The sequence below is a fragment of the Siphateles boraxobius genome, unplaced genomic scaffold, assembly GCF_051911475.1.
Source record: "Siphateles boraxobius isolate OS27281-9 unplaced genomic scaffold, OSU_SipBor_1 20, whole genome shotgun sequence".
NCBI classification, from domain to species: domain Eukaryota; kingdom Metazoa; phylum Chordata; class Actinopteri; order Cypriniformes; family Leuciscidae; genus Siphateles; species Siphateles boraxobius.
In genome coordinates, this window is record NW_027508811.1 from 8,793,619 (window position 1) to 8,815,718 (window position 22,100).

General features: G+C 36.8%; 1 protein-coding gene across 2 annotated transcripts in view; it reads right to left on the reverse strand.

The window, feature by feature from the left end:
- macrod2 (mono-ADP ribosylhydrolase 2) overlaps positions 1-22,100 on the reverse strand; it is a 631,164-nt gene that overhangs the window by 200,255 nt on the left and 408,809 nt on the right. For both annotated transcript variants that reach the window (XM_077236611.1, XM_077236612.1), the window contains exon 6: positions 1,836-1,957. In XM_077236611.1, the coding sequence (XP_077092726.1) occupies positions 1,836-1,957 (122 nt within the window). The remainder of the gene's footprint in view (positions 1-1,835; positions 1,958-22,100) is intronic.

Consider the following 22,100-nt stretch of genomic DNA (forward strand, 5'->3'; position numbering starts at 1 on the left):
TCTTCCTGGTCCAAAGCTGCTGGTTTTTGGCCAGCTTCATTAAAGCCTGAGGTTGTCTGGTAATTTACAGAGTGGAGAAACAATCTGAATATAATTGTCATACGGAAAATATGAGCCTTATCCATTCAAGCTGTTTCTATGGCTATACGACATACAGTATGCATGGTTCTTTAAAAGCTAGCAAACAAACCAAAGCCTTTATGATTATCTAAGAATAAAAAATCCACTGTGACGGGTGACGCATATTAACACATTAGCCAATTTGGCGGGTTATGATTCATAAATTTTGTTCTGTCACTTTGCATGGCATGGCTATCAGACCCCTTCCCCTAAAAGGAGCCTCAAACATTAGACCAAAAAAAAAAAAAACAATGCGTAAAGAGGGTCACACACCGGCGGTGCCCAACTACGAGTCCAGCTGTTCAAAATCATGCAGCACCACAGCGTCACTCATATATACAATAAATACAATGGTTTAGGACAAATATATGATCGTACTGACTTCACCCAAGGAGATTGTGTATGATGCTTCTTTTTTTTTTTTTGCAACAAGTTTGTTTTCGTGGCTTGAATCAATTTCATTATATAGATTGAGTTTACTCTTTCGCTGTTTTTTCATATACCTTAATTCAAACTTATTGACACCACTTTGTTCATTCTTGAAGTGAACTTTAGCTTGTATTGTGATCAGATTTACTGTTTTGGTCTGCTGCCTTGAACTTGAGAACGCGAGACAGACACGAATACAGAATGATACGAGTACGATAAGCCTGCCTGTGAGATGTCCGCTGCGCTTCTCGTCTGCTGTGTGCCCAGTTAATGCTGTTTTGAAAATATCCGGTGAAAAATTAAATTAAGTAAATTAAATTGAATACATTGGCTATTAATCCTAATTCCTTACAATTAAAGCTATCTTTTGTCGTTTCATCAACATTAATGACAGACAAAAATTAGGCCGCTTGGATCCATTTTACAGTTACATATTTTTTCTTTCTCAACTGTTTGTGTATTTAAGACATAACTAACTGTGTTTATGAGGATACTCACCAAGACCAGAATTTTGACATTATTTTATGTTCTTGACCGTTAAAGCACTATAATCCGCAAAAAAAACTTTTTTGTTTCTTGCGAGTTGTTTGTGATGCGGCTTTACTCTATGTATGCGCGCACATCTATGTATATCTCTCAGAGAGCACGTCTTTTTAACGTTTTTTTCATTCTTTTATTGATCAACGTCATTTTCAATGGATTTTCAATTCCAAATTTGATTTAAAATTTCAATAAATAAATAAACATGTATGTATGAATAGTTCACAATAAGGTAATAAAATGCATTTTGAAAATATATAGGGTGATGAAAAATTCACAACTTTTTGACAAATTGACAAATTTTTCATCAAAAGACAAGTACTTAAACTAAAACAAAACAAAAAGCCTGTAAAAAATTACCCAAGTGTGAAATAGCTTCATAATCTGGCTTTATCTAATTCATGACGGAAAATGTGAGAAATAATGCTGCTACAACAACAACAAGAGCAACTGTAGTCACTGAGGGTGTCACGGCAGGGCATTCACTAGAGCCCATGTGGAAACCAACAGAAAATAATGTCTGTTTTTCTTTTTATCTGATTTTTTCCCCCTGAAAAAAGAGCAGCATAGGTTGTTGCAACCATCCATCCATCAAAAACAAATGTCCAAACAATGGAGTGTGTCTAACAGCAAGTCATCTTGAAAACTATTATTGTTCACTTCAAAATTTCAAAACACTTTCTTAAGAAACGTCAACTCTGTCACATTGGACTGTATCTAAAATCGGTCTCAAAGGCTCAACTCACCACAGATCTCAAGTTATTGTCCTTCATCAGCTTGAGGGAGGTTTTGTAGCATGATTCAAGGTCATCTTTTTGGGACTGGCCCAAATTTCCTCTGGCGATTGGGCCGACAGTATGGATCACATCTGGGAGAAGAAAAAAGAAAAGAAAAAGTAGAGCGGTTTATGTTTGTACACTGTCAAAATGTAAAGCTCTGTGTATAATTCATAATGTAAATACATGTCACCATAGATAACATGCATTTCCAATTAAAACTGTGACACTGCTTAACACCAGGACAAATCCCACATGACAAACAAAACAAAACAAAACAAAACAAAGCTTCTTGTCAGATCTTCAAAGGCAAGTCGTACAAGAGAATGACAAATAGAACTGTTTCAGAACTGCTGAGGACCATGGGAATGCATCTTCACATTCCCAGTCCTACTGGGTACAAAACAGCTTATTTTTCTGCAAAGTTATCATGCTACATAAACAAGAGTCAACCAATAATGACAAGAACCAACAATGGAACAATGGGACTGATTTGAACAAGCCAAAAAAAAAAAAAAAAAACGGCCCAAAAATCGAGTACATTTATTCAGTTAATGAAATGGAAGAGCAGATAGAAAATCAATTACTCCATCCTTTTATCCTATCTATTCATACATTCATATCTGCTGGTAGCCGCCCTCCTGCTGCCTTTGCATTAGTAATGTGTTGGGTTGTCAGTCAGTGGCGAGGCTGGTCTGAGGCGAGAAGGCTGAGGGAAGCGGGCTGGTTTAATTAAATCATTGCAGCGATGACAGGGGAGTTAAGGAAGCTGCGCATGAGTCTGAGAGAGAAATAATGTAGCCCTTCTTGCCTGACTTCTCCAGGCCCTGTAAGGTGGGCGGCAGAGGGCAATTCATAACAATAAATAGGTCGCTTTGCTGGGCCTGTTCACGTTTCTTTTGTAGCCCTCACTTCCTTTTACAGTCAGCATTTTACAGCAGACAGTCAACACTTCATTTTTACAGAGTGCTCTTCGTCATTTAGAGATTTTTTTTCTTTTCTTTTATTCTATTAATATGCAGATATAACCATGTGAAAAACTGGTCAAATTTAACTTTTGTTAAGGAGCAACCCAAAGCAATAGGATGTTTTGTCAGTTGCTTGGCATCAATTCCTGCTGCATCATGCTGAGTAGCCACAGCAATCCAGAAATCTCATTGGTCCAAACCATGCTGGCCATAACTGTATATTAAATATTAAATATGTTCTGATTGCCAGCTATTGTGTCATGTTAAACATCACTTTAGCTTTCAGTGTGAACAGACAATTTAATCTGGCACACATTGTTAACCTTAGCTCACACAACAGTACAAGCTAGTTAATTTACAACTTTTTTAAATTTACGGAAAAAAAGGGTAACAGTAATCGTAAAATACAATAAACACTACAGAACAGAACACTACAGAATTCTAGGCTCTCTATCGACATCAGTGGTTGAAATTACATATATATATATATATATGTTGTCTGAGCATGTAGAGTCGGTAGAACACTTGCAGGCCTTTTTTTTTAGCTTACAGACATTATGTAAATGCGCAAGGAAGAATGAGCTGAAATTTCCTGCTAATTCTAATCAGATCTAAATATAAATGTGCTGGCTCATTGCTAATGACAAATTAGAGAAAACAGAAACAGAGAAGTGCACCCTAAAAGTAGCTTTAAATACATCTAAATCTAAGACAATTTAATAAATTACAATCTTAAATTTAGCCAGGCAGAACTACGGATGGACGGACAGACAGAGAGACAGACAGATAGATAGATAGATAGTGTGAAGTGTAGTGTACAGAAAGGATCGAGAACGAGGAGCATGTTTGCATTATTCAGTCAAAGATTTCTATCTTTAGTGGTTTGGCAAATGAGAGCTGGGAGTGTGAGGGGGAGCCTGAGAGCTTTTCTCATTACATAATCCTGTTCTTTATGAATAAAAGCTCAGTCAATTATTGATGTGTTCTCACCAGTTTTCATTTCAGTTCACCAATGACAAGCTGCCTTTCGAGTTTACACAGACAGACACATTTTAATAGTTTCTCTCTCTCTCTTAAAATGGGACAATTCTAAGGAAGATATGCAGTGGACACAAACAATGCTGATGCAAATTAGAAAACAACCATCACACTATTCATTCGGTCACCTTAAAGCACAAAATTCGCAAACCTCACTTGATGGCGTATTAAATATTAGGGCTGGGTATTGACACAAATTTCACAATTCGATTCGATTTCGATTCAAAAGCTTGCAATTCGATTCGATTTCGATTACGATTCGATTCGATTCAATATTGATTATTTTGGATATCAGGTACAATACATGGCAAATTTTCTCAAAGAAAACAAATCTCTTAACCAATGCTGTAAACTATGGGAGTCAGTTGTATCATTAAAATTGTTTCATTAGCCTACTATAGCCTAATATTAAAGGTAAAGATTTACTGATTTGTATACAAACAATTACACTTTTATTTATTTTTCTAATAATAAAGTTATATGAAATATAAATATTTAAATGGTGGCTGTCATAAAAACTTGCCAGATTTATTCAAACATGCATTAAATATTGAAAAACATAAAATAATTATAAAATAACTAGTGCTGTGCGTTAAACGCGTTATTAACGGCGTTAACGCAAACACATTTTAACGGCGTCAATTTTTTTATCGCGAGATTAACGCTCTTTTTGGCCTAGCCAACTTTGTATTTTTTTCAAATGTTGTTGCAACAACTAGTAACGTTGGAAAAACTACAACATCACACCGGATAGCTAGATCGGAAACAAAACAACAGGCACGCCGCACGTACTTTTTTGGGCTTGCGCGCCTGCCAAATAGTAGTAGGCTAACGTTACGTTTTGACTGGATGGCGCGAGCGCGAGACGCCGATTTAGAGTCGTGCACTCTCAACGCAATAGAGTGCGGCGCGGGACTAGATTTGATGGCCGAGTGCGAGGGCGGGCTCGAGCAGTAATGCACTCACTCTGTGTGCGGATACGGGAGAATAAAACGATTTGCGGGACTCCCGCAAACTAGAAATATCTATGAATAAAACATAAAAACTAATACATTTTTATTCATGTTGCAGAAAAGCAACAAGAACAACTAAAACAAAATAGAAACGATTTACAGGGCAGAGTTTCTTTTTATAACATGTTTGCAGCGTTGAGGGATGTAGCCAATCACAGACATATGTGTTGATTTCTTGAACGCAATGGCCAATCAGAAGCATTTAAAATAGACTCCCCTCACCGCTCAAAACAGACTTTTTGTTCAGTGCTGAATTCTGTATGCTGGCAAATCCTCAAATTATAACAAACAAAGTGTATATATTATGAAATATGCATTGTGCAGTCAGCTTCATTGATAATAACAGATGTGTGAGATTGCGATGAACTGATGTCAGCTTTTTAGGAATTATTAAGGGAGCGCACTTTGCGCGCATTCAGTCATACCAAACCATGCACTCAGTAGCCTGCTTGCTTTTATGTTATAACAGTGGTTTGTGTGTTAATGCTTTAATAACAAATAATTTATCAGGAGCATTTATGCTTATGTGTATTGTGGCGACACGTAGGCGAAAGTATTTGGAGGTAGCCTACAAAAAAAAGAGTGTATTTGCGGGCGGGAGCGGGACAAAAATGTTGCGGGCGGGAGAAAGTAACATAGAAAGTAGTTGAGAACGTCAGTTAAAACGACCCACGTATTAAAAAAATGGACGGGTTTAAATCGGGCTCGGGCTCATAATTACAGTTTATGTGTCGGGCCGGGCCGGGCTCGGACACAATGCGCACGGGCTCGGGTCGGGCTTGATTTTTTGGGCCCGATCTAAGCTCTACAATGGATGACTTCAGACAGAAGCACATGGATACCACAGCTAAGAACAAACTTACTGCTGATCCACTTTTCCATGTTGATAAGAGCATTAAAATTAGAAAAAATAATGAGACAAATAGAAATCAAGGGACATTTAGAATAGATAAAAATGTGCGATTAATCGCGAGTTAACTATGGCATTAATGCGATTAATCGCGATTAAATATTTTAATCGTTTGACAGCACAAAAAATAACATAAAATGCATATTTAATATGGTGCATATATTTAGCAAAATGCTCCTCTCTAGAGTTAATTTTTCTAGCTGACTAACGAATTCATGGTCACTGGATATGGTTTTTCTGAGGTAAATGTGACGTTACATGACATTGTTTACAAGCTGTTTCACTGACGTCTTTCCTCGGTTGAAACAATGATTGAGCGATTCCATGTGACAACAAGGATTTCGATAATTTATACTCTATCTTTTAACACACTTTCAGATGCTCATTCATGTTTATTTCACGCTGTAACTGGTAATATTAAGGCGGAAGAGAAGATTATGTGTGCTCGGCGCTGCTGCTTCTCTTGAGCTGCGCCAGAGCGATCTCACGCCACAGCGCCAAAACGGTATTTATGTTTTTGAATTTCGTAAGAAAATGGACGTAATTTGAAATCTGAGACTTTGTTTCATATCAATAGTAACAAAGCACAAAGATTATTGCGCCTATTGGATGGGATGCGCGCTACAATGTTCCATTCATTCATCAACTGAAAACAGGATGACTAATCGTTTCTTGGGATTTAAGAATCGATATCGGTTCGTAAAAATGAGAATCGATTAAAATCGAAAAATCGATATTTTTTACCCAGTCTTATAAAAAATTAATAAGGTGTGCTCTAATTTGACAACCATAGCAATGCAATATTTGTGTGTTGATTACCTACAAAAAAATGCTGGGTCATTAGGATACTCTCCCGAGACAAAATCCAGGCATATTTATTTCGCTTCAGTCAGAACAGCGTACCACATGTTGTTTTGAGGCTTACAGCACTTATATCACATAATGACAATGAGACAAGACAATACTCGCTGGTGATCTCTAGGGTCAGGGCTACATCAGCAGTGTTGCTTAAACAGCATGCTGTCCAGGGTGTGTGTGTGTGTGTGTGTGTTCTGGACATTAGTGTGGACCCTTAATGAGGCTGTAACTATATGAAATATCATCTCTCCCCATACCAGCAAATCACTGCTAGCATGATGGGACCATAATGTAGCCTGCGCCCAGTTGTGTTCAATGCATAATACATGAACCTCCGGACCACTTGAGCAACAACCCTTCAATTAGACGATGGAGGGCCAGAACAGACCATTTACAAATTCATGAAACTAAAGCTATGGCTGTACAAACTGTGCATGATATTTGTTTGGAAAATCTGCTTGGGAAAACCCCAAGCATTAAGTATTGATTCAGCATTAGCATTCATCTACTGGTGTGTAAAACAAGACACGACTGACACAAAGGTAAAAATGGCCTAAAAAATATCGTCTTGACTATGAGATTAGACAATGCCGAGATGAAAACAATCATTCAATTTACTTATGCATGAATAAGGGCATGTTGACAAAAGATTATCATTATTCTTGCTTGGCTAGCTCCAGAATGAAAAAAAATGCAAATGTACACTAAGAAGATGCTTTTATGATGGTCTATTTTTATTCTTTGCATTCACCTGGCAAACAAACAACACCCAGGAGAATATGTATGTTTGGAGACATTAAAAACAACAACAATGATTGACAAGTGATTTTTCCCTTCATCTCCATGTAGATTTTCACTCTTAACCATCTCGGCTCGCTCAGTTGAGATGAGGATTCACTGGTTCTCATAACTTTGAGAAGATATGCGTGAATACAAATGCAATTGGAGGAGCATGGGACAATTCTGACCTTTCAGACAAGTATCTAACTATGGTTAGAAAAGCGCGATTATTGTTAAAACCTTTGTCAGATATTTGCAAAAGGAACCATACAAATGAGCAAAAATGTGGACAGATCAACCTTTGAATTCACAGAAAAGTGTGTTTATGTGTGTGTTCAGGGTTACTGGCAGGTCATAGACTGTGCTTTAGTAAGGAAGTCCATATGCCCTGGAGATAAACTGGCAATCATAACCCGTAGCTGATGAGCTTCCCTGGCTGCCTTTTTTTCTCAACCATTTCCATTTGACTTATCTACTGTAATTTCCCACTTGAGGCACTGAGGTGGTCGTATAATTCACCTCATAAAGATATTTAGCCAGTTAGACTGACCAGCACTCACCAGTGAGGATGGGGAAAAAGAGCCATTATTCTGACTGAGCGATACCTGTGATTGTTTTTTTCCGCTTCTGTTTGTGGGAAGTGTTTCTCTCTATTGTTGCGTTTTGAGTGCTGACCGCTGAATGAACCCTCTGAAGGTACATGTTCAACAGTAATTGCAGAATCTCGGGCCATTAACAATTACCATGTTTACATGAATTGCAGTAATCTGGTGCTTAGTTTACTTATAAATACACCACACACATTTTCAGTCTAAAACTCTATTGATGTTTCTATTTGTAACAGGGTTTGAGTTCAGGGTAGGAGGTGGAAATAAATTAATAACTGAATTATTGGCTGTGAGTGAAAAGTATTATATACATATAATACGGCCACCATGAGGACAGAGGTGCTGTTATACTGTATACAGTATATATACACGCAAACGCACGCACACGACCGCTTATGTTTTTTACCTTGATAATAATACAAATTGTTGAATAAGAGACTTCAAAAACATTAAAAATTGTTACTGACCACAAAATATTGAATGGAAATAATATAATTTAAATAAAAATAATTGAAAATGTTAAATTTAAATGATGCAATAATGTAAAAGTTATTTTCTGGGGGGATACGTAAAATAACCCAAAAGTGTTGAATGTTTGCAATCTTATCTATTGATTATTGACGTCCATTTAACCATAACCATTGCTATTGTCGTCTTGTCAATCTGTAGTCTACACTATTTTATTCATGTGCCGGCTACAAATCGATGCACACAGATAATGCAACTTGTACCATGGAACCATGCATATTAATACTGAATAATACCAAGGTGCATACAACTATTGTTGAGGCCCCCTCTACGAGCATTACTGTAGCGTAAAATAGATGGCGTTGTTTGGATCTGAACTAAAGCATTCAAACAATCATGCAAATGAACACAGCTTCGGTTATAACATCTTTTGTGTAAAGGGGGCATACCATTCTCAGCTCTGTTATTATTTAGCAGTGTGGAATTTAATTTGCATAGATTTCAACCACCAAATAGCTGGTAATAAATAAATAATTGAACAGAAAAAAAAAACAGACATACAGAGCAAGAGAGAAACTCGCTGTCAACTCAAACTTGTCAATGCTGAAAGAAGTAAGAATGGAAAGGAGGGAAAAAACGTCTCTTCGTTCAGCCGTCAAGGGTTCATTTTACGGCAAGAGCAGATAAGAAGACTGAAAAAAGGAAAGGCTCACTAGGTGTGGTGAGCAATCACCCTCAGGAAGATGTGTCTGCCCCACACCTCAACTCAATCAACGGGAATAATACATACAATCACTTCACAATGAGTCTGTCAAGGGCACTTACATAAGAGAATGGGCCCAGGGAGAGCGTACGGCAAGGGCTCTGAATATGGATGCCTTTTTGCTCACTTTACTCGACTGACCTCTCAAGCATTTCTTCTTTTCAATGCCTCGTTCTAATCAAGCGAGCCGAGAGACTGTTTTATATGCGGCGGCCGCCATGAGGACAGAGGTGCGGGCAGCGGGGACTTATCTTATTCCAGCGGACACAAGCCACCGCCCATGGGCTACCGTCAACAGCCATTAATAATGGAAAGCAGGGTCTCCCGGTGCTACGCTCGGAGGGCCGACTTCCTCTTCTTTTCTTGCTGTAAACTCTGTGGGGAGGATGGAGACCAGAAAAGATATATGGTTTCAACATCCTAACACTGCGCTCGGTTTATCTCGAGGCATTATATCTGCTTTTAACATACATGTTAACAGCACAGTTCAACAGAAACCTGAACCACATGGTTTGTTAATACTCAAAATGATAATGCGAGCCATCCGGGCTTTCTGAAAACATCGTCTGAGATCGATTTAACATTTGAGTATTTCATCCTTTGATGTGTGAATTTAACCTAAATGAAAACCAAAGCAAACTGAGAGGTTTTGGAAGAAAAAAAGAAAGTGAGGAGGGTGAAAACATGGGTGAGAACTTCGGCAGGAGGGTCTCCCGTCCGTCGCTTTGATGGGCTGCGTTTTTTAAAGCTCTACGGGGGCAGGACGGATCTTTCGTTCGGCACAGCCCCATTCCCACGTTTCCTGCTTTACCGCCACAGCGTGCGACAGGTATGGCAGCTGGCGTCGGTGAGGTACATCAAACATCACCTTCAAACAGCCGGCTTGGGGGAGACTAGCATGGCTTCTGTTCTTACAGCCCCTTTGTAGCAAAAGATGCACCACCAAAGGGACGTGCACACATCAAAGAGACGAGACACCTTATTTAGATGTGCGAGCTGCTTTGGCAGAACTCGCACATAGTCTATGATTGCTATTTCTAGACTTTCTCTCACAAATATTATTCTCTGTGATGAAAACACAGTCAACAAAGGGAGATTACATGAATCATTCTCTGGAAAATTAACATTCTGTCATTAATTACTTTTCAAAACATGGTCTTTTTTCCTATAAAACACACACATACAATTCTTGTAAGTCTAAAGTATTTCAAAGAACAGTTCATATTGACCATGTGCTTTAACACTTTTTTATTATTATTATTCATTTATTTATTTATTTATGTGTGATCTACCTGCATATTATAAGTCTTCTCAAGCCCTAAAATAGCTCTGTATGATGAAATTGCTGGAAATCGTCGTTATTCAATATGGCTCATTTTGATGTCAACAGCATCAAATATTGTATCTTTAGTGTCTGGTAACCAAACAACATGAAGTCAAGCAAATACAGTGGGTGTAATATTTGATTTTGGATCTGTTTAAAAAAATTAAAGACAACTTTACTTTCACATTAAAGGCACAGTATGTAAGTTTCACTACTATAGGTCACTTTTTAAAAACAATATCTTGGCATATCTTGATAACACCATGAAAGAGGGTGGAATCATGGGATTCCTCTGTTTCAAAACAATCATGCTAAAAATGCATTTGAGTGTGTTGAAAGTTATGTTATAATTGTTCCTCGGTGTGTTCGCTCAGTGGCTGGTATGAGACACTTGTTGCAATATTGCAGTAAGCTAGATGGATATTAGAATATCATATTAATAAAAGTTGGATGACTTGTGCAGCTAAATGATATGCAATTCATTTTAAAATATATTGAATGGCAGAGAAAATGCTGTAATTCTATTCCTAAAGCTCTTTCTAATCATGCCATGTTAGCCACAGTGGCGCCTCCAGAAATGTTTCATAGGGGTGGCCAGATGGGGCCACTTAAAATCTTGGGGTGGCACACCAAAACTATACCCCATAATTTCAGAATTTTATTCTACTGTTGTAGTAAACCGGCCTGTAGAAAACTATCAGAAAGACTTAAGGAAACTCCTACTGATATACTTTGGTTTATTGTGTTATATTTAATGTTACTAATGATATTAGTAGGGCCCTACTAATATATATTATATTATATATATAATGATATATATTATATAGATATGATATAAGGGCCCTCGCCCCATGGCAAATTTCCAGATACTTACATAATTGTGATGAATTTAATCCTTTTTAAGTTATTATTTTGCAGCGTAAGATTACAGTTAACACCTTTAAATATTACATAAATGTATTATGAATTTTTAATAAACTTAATGAGTGTATAAATTAGCAGCAAAAAGTAATTCTTGAAAAAATCTGCACAGTGATTTTATAAAATCTAAATATGTTAATAAAAACAAATTACTATTAGTTATCTTATAAAATTCAATCAGGCATTCATACATTTCACAATTTTATATTTATATAGGCTATTAATGTCAAGAATTCAGAAGTGCATATATACCCTACACTACAAAGAAATAATATACAATTAAATTATGCTTATTTTAAATGTATTGAGCAGGCTAGGTATAACGAAATATATTGGCTTTTAATAATATTCCAGTGCCCAAACCCATGATAACATGAAAAACAGAGCGCACACAGCGTGTATGCGCATCGCGGGATTTGCGGGTGCAGAAATGATGGGTAACAGTTTACGATAATAGTAGGCTACATTACTTCAGCGCTGCGCTGGGTAAGTGCGCATTTAAAAGTTCACGTCACAAAGTGAAGAAATGTCGAGCGCACAAATCCTAGTGCGATTTGTTCCTTTGTTTCAAAGTTTTAAATTCCAGTTATTGTGCGTTTGATGCCAATTCATAGTCCAACAAGCACACGGTAGTGAGTCGTTTAAAAACAGCAGCAACAAACTCCACCAAAATAAAGTAATTTTATGCAAATCTACAGCCTTTTATCTACAGATCATGCATTATAATGTGAATATATCATATTGGAGAGAGTTTTACCGTGCATCCGAGAGGCGCACGCGCTGTTTGAATATGAATGGAGAATGACTGACAGCCGCAGAGGAGGGAAAACGAGTTTCCGTATACTTTAATGATGTAAATAGACTTCTGTCCCTCACATTAATCTGTGGAATGACTTCAGATGACTTTGTCACCCAAACTGACGTGAAAAAAGCGGGAGGCGCCGAAAACCGCGCTGTTTGCATCCCTGCTTGTCAAAACGTGGCAAAGACACATCAAAAAGCTGCTGTAACAGTATACTGTAACCATTTGGCACTTAAAAAGCACGTCACGACACATAATTCCCCGTCTTCTTTTACTAAAGAATATTTTTGACTTATTTATGAAATGCATAACTGATGCTACTAAAATTTATACTGGTCATTGGGGTGGCCAGTGGGGTGGCCAGGAGTCGGCCAGGGATGGCCACAGCCACCCCCTGGTGGCGCCACTGGTTAGCCACAAAACAGCATTGTCTCTGAGGCATGATACAAATATGTCATTCGCTGTAAATCAAGAAAACAAGAGATTTAAACAATAAGACTAACCATGTTGAACTATATAACAATGATTCGTTTTCTGTCGATAAAAAGATCCAAACAGTTGCTCACCTGTCTAATAAAACATATATTAAAGCATCTTTAGTGTTTCTATGGTTTCTAGAGAAGAAAAACCAGGAAATCAAGGGTAGAGTGGATATGACTGGCAACACAACACCGCGGGCAGTTACAGTGGTTAAAATAGCGGATTTAATTGGATTTAAACATTTTTGGAAATATTTGGGATGATGTAAGTACACAAGTCAACAAAATATATTACAATTTTAGTGCTTTTTGGATATTTTATGCCACAAATCTTACATATTGTGCATTTAAAAAGACCCTGGATATACAAAAGCATTATATATATATATATATATATATATATATATATATATATATATATATATATATATATATATATATTTTTTTTTTTTTTTTTTTAGCAAGGATGCATTGTCTTGACCAACAGTGACAGTATATTGAATTTCAAATTAATTAACTTTCTATTCATTAAACAATCTTGAAAAAAAACAAATATGTTTCCACAGAAATATTAAGCAGCACAGCTGTTTTCAATAATAAATGTTTCTTCAGCACCAAATCAGCATATTAGAATATTGTCTGAAGGATCATGTGACACTGAAAACTGTAATGAGTAATGATGCTGAAAATACAGCTTTGTCATCACAGGAATAATGAATATTATATTTAATTAATATTTAATTAATATATTCCTTTACCATACAACATCCCTCAAGATATTCTGAACACCTTTTCGATTGCTCTTAGATGGGCATAGTAAATAATTAAGCTCAGTGCTTGTTTTGATGACCTCCATGTCTTTTTTTGATGACAGTTGTGGTTAGGGACTGTGCCAACTCTGGGGCCTGGGTCCCCGATGAACTAGAGCTTATATCTGAGAGAATGAAAGTCAAGACTAATTAAGATATCGCAACAGCAGATTAAACAATGACAGGGCAGGCAGGCACTTCCACTGAAACCTCAATCCAAACTCTGCCTGCAACCTTGTGCTTGAGAGCAGCCAGATAAACGCTCAGGAGAAAGGCAAGATCTTGTGGCAGGTGACAGTGATGTAGCAATGAGAAACAACAAATACACTGAAAAACACAAAGGATTTTCGGAGCTAATGCTTCTTTGGCACGTTAACACAACTTATTACATTTTACACTATCATTACTTTTAAGGGGGGCACCTGCTCATTCATCTCGGTGCATTTAAAGCTTAGTTAATTTGGGAGAGAAATGAGGCTCAGATGATGGATTGGAAAGGCAAAATTAGATCTATTAGAATTCAGAGGAACCGCCAGACAATAATCAAAGTACTTTCATCCTACTTGGTGCAATTATCTTTGCACTTAAGAATCAACAAAGCACGTAATGACTTTCGATGCAAGTTGTGAGGTGAATTCAGCCGTCACAGCATGCAATGGGTTAACAGAGACTTCTATGGGTTAACTGGATTGCACGCACGCAAAGGAGCGCACGCACACACATTCTGATTGATAATATTTGACATATATATATATATATATGACTCTGTTCAACCATTGCAGGCACCACAAAGAATAATTCTACAGCGTAAAACCTTTTTAATGTGTTCACGTCTACACTAAGACATTTCTGAGTCAACAAAAGGCTTTTCTCACAACACAAAACCATTTAATTTTTCAGCATTTATTTTTTCTGTTAACTCTCAAAGAGGACGGCCAATCCAAGCCACATGCAGAATTTGATATGTAAAACCTGACTGTGAAGCTAAGACAACTGCAAATGGTTAACAAGAGCTAATGTGATTAGTAACTAAGAAAGGAGAGTGTATGCACTGTAGTATGACACAAAAGCAAGTTTTCAGTTACCAATGTCATTGTAGAAATGAGCTAGAGTCCAATAATGGTTAAATCACTCAAATGACTAGTGCAAAATGGTCATGTGATCTCAACATGGCAGCCCCAATAATTGAAAAATCCTTGATATTTTATAGCAACTGCTAAACGTATAAAATAAAATGTAGAAAAAAAAAAAAGTAATAACATTTATTACTTCAGATCTCAGTTCTTTAGGAATGCACATATTTTGGTCATGACATCAGATAGTTGATAGTTGAGACGAGAAGCTTTTGTTTTTCCTAAATAGCCTGGCTTTAATGGCAGATTTCTTCAGCAGAATGGATTAGGCATGACAGCTCATGTAAGGCTTTCCATGTTAAACCATGGAATGGTTGACCTGAATCTAAGGAGAGGTTAAATGTTGCCATGTGTTGTACTAACACACCGCCAACTACTCAGTGCTCGGTGTCCTCTAAAGCAGACACTGCATTTCCTTTGCACTTAACATCCTGATTGTGATTTGTGAAACAGAAACCAATGAACTAGAAAAAGCAGCTTTTAATAATTCCAATAACCATATTCTTAATAGGCCTAAATTCTGATTGTAAAAGGCATTGTTAGACCATTTTACTGCTCTTTGAGTCCCAGAATTCCATGGATCTGTAACAGGTCCTGCATTTTTTTCAATCTTTCAAAACAAATCACTTACCACAACACAAATGTGGTTGTTTGTATAAGCTGAAGCCAGACTGCAATTAGCACCTTCAAAAAAAACAACCCCCCAGAGAATTAAGGGTATTTTAAAAATCAGAGTTGCAAAATGACTCGAACAGTAACATTGCTTGAAGAGACACGTGCACACAAGCAGGGTGCCAGTCGTATACACAGAAATACGTGTATTGATTCAATGTAGAAGGGAAGATGAGTGTGTAGAATAGTCTGAAACATGAAACAACGCCATGCATGAGCAGATGTGACAGCTAGTCCCATCTTTCACACTTAAAATAGACAGCCGGCTCAACACTGACGAGACGAGTTATTATTGATTGCCAGTCCATCATCATAACATAAAAAATACACATCTGACACGTGACATTCATAAATCTACTTCTTTGAGTGGTTGATGCTGGTTAAGAAACTATAATGTAATATTTACACAAACATCTAAGATATTATTACATAAATATACAAGTATAAATACATCTATAAACATATCTACATTTATTAATGTAATATATGTAATGTTTGATTATATGTGTATTGATATACAAATCCATGTAAACTTTCCATTGCACAAAAGGTGGAAAAAACTATATAGGAGTAGATGTTTTATATATTAGTTTAAATCAAGCTGGTAGGCAAGAGATGTCAGTGGTGCGCGCAGGACCGGTGGGTTGTCCTTATAATTTGCTTCATGGATGAGTGGTAATAGAATTCAGAGTAATCAGCCATGAGGTTCAACTCCTCTACCTACCTCTATCAGGCAGGCTGGTTTCACACAGCTGTGTGTGAAATAAAACTAACAGGAGGGAGGACAGAGTCCTGTGGGGCTCAAGCGGTTAAGGCAAGCCCTGCTTCTGCCCTGTCCACAGGGGCGGCACTGTACCCACTCACTGGAAAGAGAGTCTCTCTCTCCACCGTCACACACTTAGCTGCTGCTTGCATGTTTGTTATCAAAGATTACAAAACGAAAACGAACACACCCACTCAGGCCCAACTTGATCAAGCCCTTGTTGTCATGGTGACAGAGTTCTGTCACGGTTCCCTTGTTGAGGCTCTCGTAAGAAATCATCCTTTTTTATCCTTATTGGTGCATGGGCAATTTGTTAAGTAAATGGCAATTACTTTAATATGGACACAGTTGTTAGTGCATAAATGTATGCTTCTTCCAAAAGGGATTAGGGTTTTCTTAATGATAATTCATGGACCTGGATTTGGAGCAAGGAAAAAGGTGTGGGGGATTTCCAAAGGAGCTGGAACACTCAAAAGAAAATCTATTATGTTTATGACTATTTAGCATCGCGCAAAATGTACTAAATATAATCAGTACAGAACAGAGGCTGTTTAGATCCTTATCAGATATAACAATATGATACTGTAACTAAAAGCATTAGGTGTAAATACAAGTACTACTCTCTTATGAGTATAATCACGTGACAAAATATACTATGTTTGAATAAAGAATAACACAAAATGAGATGTTTAGTGGAATGTCCAAGCTTCTCTTTCCCATACAATGAAAGTGAACAGATACTAGAGACAGTGGTGGTGAACATTCACTTTCATTGTTCAGAGAATATAGCATGTTCAATTTGATTTCATTTATATGTCCCTAAACATCACAACAACAATAAAGCAAAATAATCACTTAAACCGTTACAGGCCCTATTTGAGAGGGCACTTGTTGCCCTGAAAAATCTAAGATGCTGACAATAATGATCTTAAATGTGAATTCTAAATGCATAAGTCTATGCATTATAACTATTATTCATTAACCTACTATATTTGGTTTCAGTCTTTTTTATGTTACTGCTGTTTAGCTGATATATTTAATCTCATAGTTGTTTGTATACTGACTGCCTGGTGCCTGGTTACATTAAAATCTCCGATATGAATGTTTTGTGCCTTCTGTTCCGCAATGTCAAGTTCACTCTATTTAACCACTAACAACATCGACTGTGCCTGTCTCTCTTGCTAACTTCTTTCCCATATCTCCTTTGAATATCAAAATCAATACTATCCAGTGCGAGAAGTGAATCAGTGAGAGAGAGAGAGAGAGAGAGAGAGAGAGAGAGAGGGAGAGAGAGAGAGAGAGAGAGGAGTCAAAAACCCAATCCCAATGAGCGAAGATCAAGCCCACTAATAGAATAGCAACTTCTCTCACAGACTGTCTGTGCATATTCACATCATAACTCTTCTCTGAGGTCCCCAAACACTTCACATATAAGCCAGACAGTTTGCCTTCCAGCCATATCACTGTAGTCCCACTGATACTTGTCAAGAATACCGTACTACATGACATTCATTCTTGAGGGGACAGTGAATTCAATTCCATATTGTCTCTGTCTGGGTCTGTCTCTCAGTTCAGCAGGTCTAGAAACAGAAATGTATCAATTGCAGGGAGAGTCAGGATGCGTGATTGTGGCATCTTGCTTGTGTTACACATGGAAAGTCATTCTGTCACACCGTTTCAGACAAACACCTTTATTGCAATCTTAAAATAATTGATGAGTAATGCATAAAAAATTCGAAAATATGAGGTTGGTGAGAATGTTTTATTGGGGGGCTGGGTCAGCAAACCAGTAAAAACTAATATTGTAAAATATTATTACAACTTAATATAAAGTAACAGTTTTCTATTTTAATCAATTTTAAAAGATGTATTCCTTTGATGGTGAAGCTAAATTTTCAGCATCATTACTCCAGTCTTCAGTGTCACCTGATCCTTCAGAAATCATTTTAATATGCTGATTTGCTGCTAAAGAAACATGTCACATTATTATCAATGTTGAATGTGTGCTGCTTAATATAATTTTGGTTGAAACCGTGACTTTGGGATTTCAGGATTCTTTGATAAAAGAAAGTTATAGAAAGTTCACTAGAACAACATTTAATTCAAAAATATAGATATATTTTGTAAAATTATAAATGGCTTTACTCTCACTTTTGATGAATTTCATGCATCCTAGCTGAATGAATGTATTCATTTCTTTCAAAAAAAAAAATTGTTTTGAAACGCTGCACCGCTGATCTGTAGAGTTACTGTAGCTGACAAAAGTGAGGTGGGACACACATTTCAAAAATCAGATCGGACATGCTTACCCTAAAAGCCCAGATCCAAATGTTTTCCCAAGCCCCCTGTTAATTAGTGGCAGGGTGAAACACGTTGATGTTAACTTTGAGTAATTGCGGGACGCGACTGCCAAAACACTAATCTGCATAGAACTTTGCAGTCCTATTGAGACACAGGGGCATTATCATAAATAAACAGGCAAAGACGAGGGCCGTCTGCATTTGAGATTAGTACAGGAAGAGGACCCTCCTACTACAAGCTGTTCAGAAAAAAAGACTCCCAACGGTCACGAGGCTAATGAGGTAACACAAAGACGCAAGACTATGCCTTTAAGCCCACCATACCGTTTGAAAGACAGAGGACGAGGCGCTTATATAAAGAAAAATGTTACACATTTATTATGTTGACTGCAGACCAGCGTTAATGAGCTGTCTGGACATGCCAAAGTATTTACAGTAACACTGCACAGTAAGGTTTCATTTGTCAACATTCGTTAACATGAACTAAGAATGAACAATACTTCTACAGCATTTATTAATCTTAGTCAATGTTAATTTCAACATCAACATCAAATCAAAAGTTGTATTTGTTAACATCAATGTGCTGTGAACATGAACAAACAATGAACAAGTATACTTTCAGTAACATTAACAAAGGTAAAAAATGCTTTTAAAATACAGTCAAATATAGTGTATATATTTGTATATAAAGAGATACATTTTCTGGAGAAAACACTCCCAAGTGTCTACAATATTCTCTGCTACACACAGTGGGTCATGCAGCAGCTGTTGGAGTGGCACTGATCAGACTGTCCACAGGGAGACACTGCCTACACAGAAACACCCCCAGCACTGCACATCAAATATTTACCATTACTAAACACTGACTGCTCCTCCAACAGCCCTGAGACTAAAAGTAGTACTGAACACTAACATCAGTGTTCTGATAAATAACTTACTTAACCTGGATTACGAAACTTTACTATAGCATTATACACTGCATTTTTTGAACAGGACGAGTTCTGTGAGAATATAATCATCCTTCTTTAAGTGCAGTGCATCCTGGGGGACATGACTTTGATAACTCTTTGATAGAACATTATTCAATAGACCGGTCTAAATGTAGAAAAGTGATAATTGTTTAATTAACAAATGAAATGAATTGTGACATTGCCTTTTAATTTTCATAGCCTTTAATGGGTTTAATGTGGCGGAGTCTGACACTGAGTGAAGCGGATCCTGTTTTAACAGGAAGCTGCCGTATAAATGCCAGGGAGCGTGAAACTGTCACCCTGCTAATGGTTTTATTTTTCGTCTTTTCAACCCCCTGTAGCCTCAACAAACAAGAGTTTAATAATGCAAGTGACGTCAACATTCCAGTTAGGATGAACGACACCAATTGTGCAGTGATCGATTATGAACATGCCTAATAATACCTTGATAAAATGAGTTGCCTGCGTTAATGGTGGACTGTAGCCGTAATCAGGAGAACAAAAGAGAAGATTAAGTTAACTGCCTGAGCAAATCAAGAAAGAATCCACCAAGAGAAACTTGATCCCATCTGAGAAAGATCAGCATTCCTCACACACACAACCTCCATTGTTTCACCAAACCCTTTAATCAAAGAAAATGATCATCAATTTTAAGTAATGAAAGAGAGGGACAGAGAGAGCTTGCCAAGGTACATGTCCAACTTAAGAGTTATTTGCCTAAAATTAATTCAACGAGAATAAAAGTATTATGATTTTTAAACATAAAACCAAGCCTCCCTCCACCTCCCAACCCAAAAATGAAAGGTTTCCCATCCTTTGATTTCAGTGGAGAGGTACATGCCTGAAATGAATAGTGCTGAATTCACTATTGTGAATCTTAGAGATAGGTGGCCTGAACCTTGAATAAAACATGTGCGTCCACGCTTGCATGCTTATTCCATTATCCTGCTCATCAGCAACAAGCTGAGCATGAGCTGTGACGGCTCTGGACACGGCTCAGATGCCTCATCATACTGTAAAACATTCTACAAAAAAAATTATCATTGGGTAAATTTCAATTCAGAAAATCCGTAGATTGATTGTTATGAGATGAAGACAGACAGGCATTTTAACAAACATATTGATTGTCTTATGAAAGTCATATTATGGAATAGGCCAACTGTCCAAATATCAATACTTCTCAAACTTTTGAAGATATTCTATTGACATGTATCCACTCCTCCAATGTTTGCATATTCACCAATATAACAATAAATAATAAACAGACATGTTTGCCTACATACATTTTAACTAAAACTTCTATGCATATTACATTTTTGATTGAGTGTTGGCACAAACAGATTCATAAGAGATTTCAATCAATTCACTAAAAATATTTATTCACTTAGTGTTATTGTATATCACCAGAAAATAATCATAAATATATTGTGAATAAACCATAAACCACTCAGTTGTATTCCAAGCATTCAGAAACTTGCACGCAAGTGTTTCTTGACTTGTTTTCTGTTCATCCCAATTTTATAGCATCACTGGGCTTCCGTATGTTTGAAAACAATCATCATTTTTGCTTTTTCATTTGGAGATGCTAGGCATTAGAAATTGACCATACAAAAAACAAGTACACAATGTGATTTTTCAGTGGAGTGAATTTCTCTGTCTCCATCTGTTGCCTAAACTATAGCTTAGGGCTGCAACCAAAGATTATTTTAATAATCGATTAATCTGTTGATTATTTTTTCGATTAATTAATGAATCGGATAAAAAAAAATAATAAAAAAAGCATTCATTTCCAACCTTTTATTCAAAAACAGAACTGACACAGTTTTGCACAGTGCACAGTGCAAAAGATCTTCAGAAAGTGCACAAACAGGTTGCTCCTTGAACATCCCTGAGCTGGTAAAGTAATAATAATAATAAAATATGGACTAACACAAAAACATACACATGAATGCTTAACATCTGCCAAATATATAGGCTTTTTAAAAATAAAGTGCACAAAAAGATGTAGATTTTTGTTTAAAGGGACCTGAACTGTCCCTTTATAGGCAATAAATAATTTGAAAAAAACAGAGAAAAATACAAATCAGAAAACTTAACAGTTAAAAAAAAAAGTTGTGTGCAAGTGTGCAGAACAATTAACTAAATAACTTTAGATAAACAGTATCTTCTAATATATATATATATATATATATATATTAGTGCTGTCAAACGATTAAAATATTTAATCGCGATTAATCGCATTAATGTCATAGTTAACTCGCGATTAATCGCACATTTTTATCTATTCTAAATTTCTCTTCATTTCTCTTTGTTCATTATTTTTTCTCATTTTAATGCTCTTATCAACATGAAAAAAGTGGATTGCTTTCTTTGTGCACATTTTTTTTTATTGAAAACAACATAGGCAATACTGTGTTCAATTTCACACTAACATTCTCACTTGGAGCAAATAATTTCTTTGTAACACAATGTAACAATGTCCATCAATAAAAGGGTGAAAGAAATACTGACGAGGTACTGATATTGACGAGGGGGCGGAGAATTCGCATTAGGTGTGTGTGTGTGTGCTTGGCCATCATCAAGTGGTATTTCAGACTGGACGTGCTGCGATGATGATAGCTCAGTTCATAACGACAAAACACAGATCACTTTGGT